The 6000-nt window shown below is 37.9% G+C and overlaps 1 protein-coding gene across 2 annotated transcripts in view; it reads right to left on the bottom strand.

The window, feature by feature from the left end:
- Positions 1 to 988: 988 nt before the first annotated feature.
- Positions 989 to 6000, bottom strand: part of LRRCC1 (leucine rich repeat and coiled-coil centrosomal protein 1) — a 37505-nt gene continuing 32493 nt past the window's right edge. For both annotated transcript variants that reach the window (XM_034763207.1, XM_034763206.1), the window contains 2 exons: positions 5116 to 5251; positions 989 to 1523 (listed from right to left, as the gene is read on the bottom strand). In XM_034763207.1, the coding sequence (XP_034619098.1) occupies positions 1401 to 1523; positions 5116 to 5251 (259 nt within the window). In that variant the 3' untranslated portion in view covers positions 989 to 1400. The remainder of the gene's footprint in view (positions 1524 to 5115; positions 5252 to 6000) is intronic.

Here is a 6000-nt window from a genome sequence, read left to right as displayed (position 1 = left end):
TTGCAAGATCCTCCATTAGAAGGACAGCTCCAACTCCAAATCTGCTGAATATTTTATTCATGCACAACTGAAAATTTCAGATCATTTTATAGCACAGCACCGTTCAGCATTGTCAGTAACTAAATGAAGGAAATGTAGTGATAGAATAGAGACCCTAAAAAACTGCCATCCTGTATAAAACCATTTTAAAGGAGATGGAAGTTATTTCCATATAAAGATTTAAAGTCTGTCAAAAGTTGCCATTTCCTTCTCCAGGAAACAGATTTAGAGGCCCTTTCAGATAGAGAAATGGAATCATCTGAGCATGCAAGAATGGTAGTCAAGAACAGATTTATTACTAAAAGGCCGTATAGTGACCAGAACACCAAACCCCCAACTCTCACTGGGATTTTAGGGAGCAATTGCATAGCTATTAATAAAAAAAATTTAAACATTGGATTTTTAAAGAAATGCAATGGTATAAATCAAGTCATAACTGAAGCATGTCACATTCAGAATGAAGTCAGTACCACTTGTTTGTTAAGCCTTTGTGTATTCAACCTCACATTTACATCAGTAAATTCCTGAGATCAGGAATTTTCTTATTTAGCCCTTGATCCTGCAAACTGTTCTATGAGGGTGGACCCCTGCATGGGAACAGGAGCGCATCTTTTGAAACAAACAGCGCAGTGTATGAAAGACATCAGGGAAAAGCATCAGGTTTGAATGGGAATGTCTAGAAGAGATTATTGAACACATTCAGCAGTTGCTGAAATCAACAAGATCTCTTTTCTCTGGGATAACAGTATTAATTCTGAAAAGTCACTGAATGCTATCTCAAAACAGTGTTAATTCCAGATATGCAAAACGGTCATGTATAATATGTGCTATTAAAAAAAGTCTCTCCACTGATTATGGGTGCAATTTATTTTTTGTTAATATGACATGAACTCCATGATTTCTTAACTGAAAGAACCCAAGCACACAACAGACATGCCCAACCCTTTTCGTGTCCTTACTTCATACCTGACTCCATCTGCCATGCCTCCACCTTCTCTTCCTTTACGGATAATTCTTAACTCATACAGTGATTTTCATCTGTTGATTTGTTTTGACCTACTTCTTAGGCAGCTTGGACACAAATATTACCAGACCCATACATCAGATAACTTGTATGAAAATACTGTACATAGTTTTAATACATATTTGATTCTTGAACTCTCAAAATAATATCACACAAATAAAAATTACTCTGGAAATAAGTGTTTTAAAGGAAACTAAAAATCACAGCAACAAGTGTAACGAATTATATAAACAAATATACAGTCTCTTTGTTAATGTATATATTTTACATTTCTTCACCAACTCCTTTTATTAAAAAGAGGAGCAGGGTGGTCAGATTTAATGCATTACATGTTTCGTCAGAGATCTTGCTGAATGTCACTTAATGCACTTGTAAGTCGCCTTATTTTCTCTTCCATGGCCTTTTTACTGTTTGCTGTTTCTTGCAGAAGCTGACGCATTTCTTCTTCAACCTGGTAAACCTGAAATTATAAAAAGATACATAAAAAATTCAACCTGTATGTTAGTATATTATAGGAAGAGTAATCTTGCTTATTTTTTATTACTGATTGAGAATCCCAGAGTAATTACACAATATATTGCTATTCTTATAAAGAGTACATTTGAGTACAACTTGCTTCATACAATGTATGACAGATATGGCAACAGGAGTAGTACAAGGTAAAAACTTTCATGAAGAACTGTGCAATGTGAAAACAGGTGATAAAGGAAGACAAGACGGGATAAAACAAAGTTGCTAGGAGAACAGCAAACTAGAAAGTCTTTCACATCAAATGTTTGTAAAAGGGACACTAGATGTGTCAGTATTAGAGTCATAGGGTGACTGCCTCTTTAAAGGGAGATGAGCCCAACTTGTGACACAGCCAACTCATCTGCCCAGGTGGGGAAAATGGATTGTGTGATTCAATCCTTTACCTATCCCAGAGGCCTGAGAGTTCTGGGCAGTGTGGAAAGGAGAGAGACTTCAGCAGAAGCCTTGAGAAGACTGCTGAGGAATACAGAGGAGGAGGAGGAGGAGGGCTCCTGCAGCAGACCCTGAGACACCAGAGGAGAAAACACCCCAGCTAGGAAGGACTGGGCTTGGCTTGCAAAAGAAGGGAGCGACTCCAGGCACAAAGGTGTGGGAGAGCTGCTTGGGATGGAGCAAATGAACAACTCAAGGGGCTAATGGGAAAGGGTGACATTCAAATTAAATTATAATTACAATAACAGCATTTTAATTTTTTCATTAAATAAAAAGGCAAAAGAGTGTCTAAGTTAATAAACATGGATGAGACGTGGCCCTCAGAAAGGAGGGGCTGGGTCCAATTTAAAACAGGTATGTGAATTCTGTGTTTGTTTTTCAACTTGTATACCCTGGAATGGGTGGACTTTTTATTAATGGCTTAACTGGAGGGCCAAGTCACTGAGGGGAAACTGAGGCAGGAATGCTGCATGGCCACACTGTACAATTAGGGTGAAATCTGGAGGCAGTGACCCTGTTACAATCTGTAATTGCAGCAAGTTTTGCTAAACAATAATGATTCTATAGCTAGTTATTTAGTTCTTTGGGGGAAAAAGAGGATTCCAAAATTAAGAACCGCATTGATAGAAAGCATGGAGTTTCCATAGCTCAGAAGAATATTGGTGGGAATTGTCACAGTTCCATGGTTACCTGCATCTCTATCCCCCTCTGTAGTCTCCTCCAGCTCTCTATGGGAAGGGATCTAGTGTCTCTCTCCCCTCAGACTGGGGATTTAGGCTTGCAGTCCTGCTGCAATTCATTGTGATTATCCCAGCAGGTCTGACCTTAGTCCAGCCCCTGTGGTTCACTCTCTTTCAGGGACAATGACATGGTTACCAGTGACCAGCCAGCTTTCACAAAGCCCAACACATTTATTTTAGGACAAAAAGCATTAGAGAAAACATCAAAACACACAAACAAACAATTCAGACACCTGATAAGTTTACCAGGTGTCACCCATCTTACACAAAGAGACCCTGGCAGGTTCTAGTCCTTCAAACCCTTATAGCTAGGTTCTGCCCTCTTAGTTACAATCTCATGTCAGTTTTTGGATCCGAATGAACTAGGTGGTTCAGTTCATCCTGACCCTTCATACCAAAAGCTCTTTCTAGGTCTCCTATTCCTCTTGAACCCTGTCTGAACCAGTATATGCAATTCAACCAAAGGGATCATACTTCTCTGGAGTTGTTCACCATTCCCAGGATTTAAAACAAAAAAAAGTTTAAAAAAAATCTATTTAAATAAAAAAGCTGATTTTTTTTAAATAAACCAATTTAGTATTAAATTTGAAATTAAAATCTATGTTAAGAAACATATAACCTAGTAAATCTATTTACACATTATAATCTATTAAAATCATATACATTAAATACTTTCCCCCCCCCCCAAAAAAAAAAAAAAAAGAATGTTTACTGCCCAGTTTAAAAACAAAACAAAACAAAAAAACACCACTGGTCAAAGTCACTGGATAAGTACTTGAACCCAGAGTTCACTGAGGTGCTAAATCAGCTTTTGACAAAAGTAGCCTCTTCTGAGTAAAAAAGAGAATAGTTTCTTCATTTCAGTTTATTCAACTAGTTCAGTTCAATTACTAGTTCATTCAAAGTTACAAAACTAATTGGGAGTTGAAAAAGCACGGAAGTGTTTTTCCCCTTTTCCAATCTAGGAGATTTACTAGTTCTAAAAACCTTGAAGAACACAGTGACAAGGAACAATAAGTTCAGTTCATTAACTTGAGATAATACTTCCTTTATTTAACAAATCAGTTAATTTTAAATGCAAAAAGTTTAAAATCTGAAGAAGTTTGTGTATACAGCACTTTAAGGTAGTTTTATTTTGTAAAAAATAATAATAATAATAATAAAGTGCTATTTTTGTGCAGTTGTAACTGAATTTGGATTTCCATCCAAAATGACACCTACATACCTCAATGCGTGGGGGAAACATGATGGGGCTGGTGGTGAAACGGGGACAGCCACAGCAGTGAGGGAAGGAGACACTTGCTGAGGGACATCAGATAGCTCCTGCCCAGTCTTATTTCCCCCCTCAGGAATCTCTAGCATGCAGTTGGGGTTGTGGGAGGGGGAAAGGAGTGCAGACTGGTGAGCATTCCCTAGCTTCCAGAATTTAACCTGGTGCAGGTGCCAAAAAGAGGCTCCAAATGTCTTGACACAAATCACAAGTAAAAAAATGAATCATCTAGTAAGCATGTACTGCATCAGTCACCATTTTTAACATAAAAATGAAAATAAAAACTCTGAATAAATGTAAGTTAAACTATACAACTGCTTAAATGTGCATCAATATAGCATATCATCCTCCTCCTGTTTACACTAAATTTGGTGCTTCTTTTTGCTAAAGGCTACATTTAATTGCAAGTTAACATGTTTTAATGGTTACCAACCAGGAGAATCAACCCATCTTTAGGAAAATAACTAAAAAGTACAAATGCAAAACAAGATGAAAATGAATGATTTGCACCAAGATTTCCCGCTTCCTGATTTAAGTCATTATCAAAGTCAGAGATTTAAATCAATCCATGCAGCTACCAAATGACTTTTGTTCTTGGGGGAAGCTCAGTAACCCTCCACAATGGCACCAGAATGCAATCCCTAGCTTATGATGATACATGTAACATTTGTAAAAAACAAAGTTTACAACTAATCCATTGGCACATCTCAATGGAACAGTCTGAAGTTTGCATGCTTCCAAGGTATCACATCTGTTATAAAAATTATAAAAGCCAAAAAAAGGTACAGTGTTACATGAAATACTTTACCACCATTTTTCTTGCCTCTCTAATAATTAAGGGATGTTCATGCACTGGCAATTGATAGAATATTCTTTGTTCAAGAAACATCCAGAGTCTACCTACTGTCTATGCACTTTCAGTGAATCCATTACTGGGCAAAGATTAAAAGTTCAATGTCATCAATGCTTTCATTAATGGTGATTAGCCAACACCAAAAAGACTACAGCTGTCTGCATATAACAATGTTGGGACTGAAAATGCATATTTTAAGGTCTGATATTGTATTAAAATACATTACCTTTTCATTTGCTGTTTCAATTTGTCTTTGTTTTTCATTTGCCAGTTGCAGTAATTCTGCCTGATAAGCTGCTAGTGATGACTCAAGCTGTCTTCTAAAAGCATCATCCATTGAATGAAGTTTTTCCATTGCAACCCTACAATAGGATGAAATGTTAATCCTTAAGAAAGCCAGAAATAAAATGTAATGATTATTATACAGTTAAGACTGTATGTCAGTGGTGGGCAACCTGTGGCCCATGGGCCACACACAGCCCTTCAGGGTAATCCGTTGGGGGGCGGCCAGTTTGCTTACAGTTACACGGCTGCCTGCAGCTCCCAAAGGCTGCGGATCACTGTTCCTGCACCGCCAGAGATTGCAATCGACTGGGAGATCCTCTAGGATTAACCAATCGATTGCGATAGACTTGTTGACGACCACTGAGCTAGAAGATTCACACTTGCTCTTGTTAAGGGTGCTAACGACCCCTAAGGCTTTCAACCATCTACTTATACTAGCAAAAGATATACATATTATTCTGGCTTAAATGGTCTAAGTATTATTTCCTCCATTTCTTCTAAACAGGTTGGGCGAGAATGGGTCTATTATAACACATTTTCTAAGAATTAAAAGGGTAAATCTTGTATGCGGAATCAGGAGCTCCTGAGAGGATGTTTCAATATAAAACTAGAATATGCAGCTACATAGAGCAACACTATAGTACAGACCTATTTACATGCGAATCTGCTTAACGCGCGGTAGTGCCATGCCTCCCAGTGCTACCTATGTTACACACGAGACTCATTAACATGAGGTACAGGAACTTGCTATAGTAGCGCTATAGATTTGCTCACTAACTCACTGACAGAAATAGACGGGAAGCGCAGAGCAGAAACGTGTTGCACA

Source organism: Trachemys scripta, chromosome 2 (assembly GCF_013100865.1).
Source record: "Trachemys scripta elegans isolate TJP31775 chromosome 2, CAS_Tse_1.0, whole genome shotgun sequence".
In the NCBI taxonomy this organism is placed as follows: domain Eukaryota; kingdom Metazoa; phylum Chordata; order Testudines; family Emydidae; genus Trachemys; species Trachemys scripta.
This window is presented reverse-complemented; position numbering and strand designations above follow the sequence as displayed.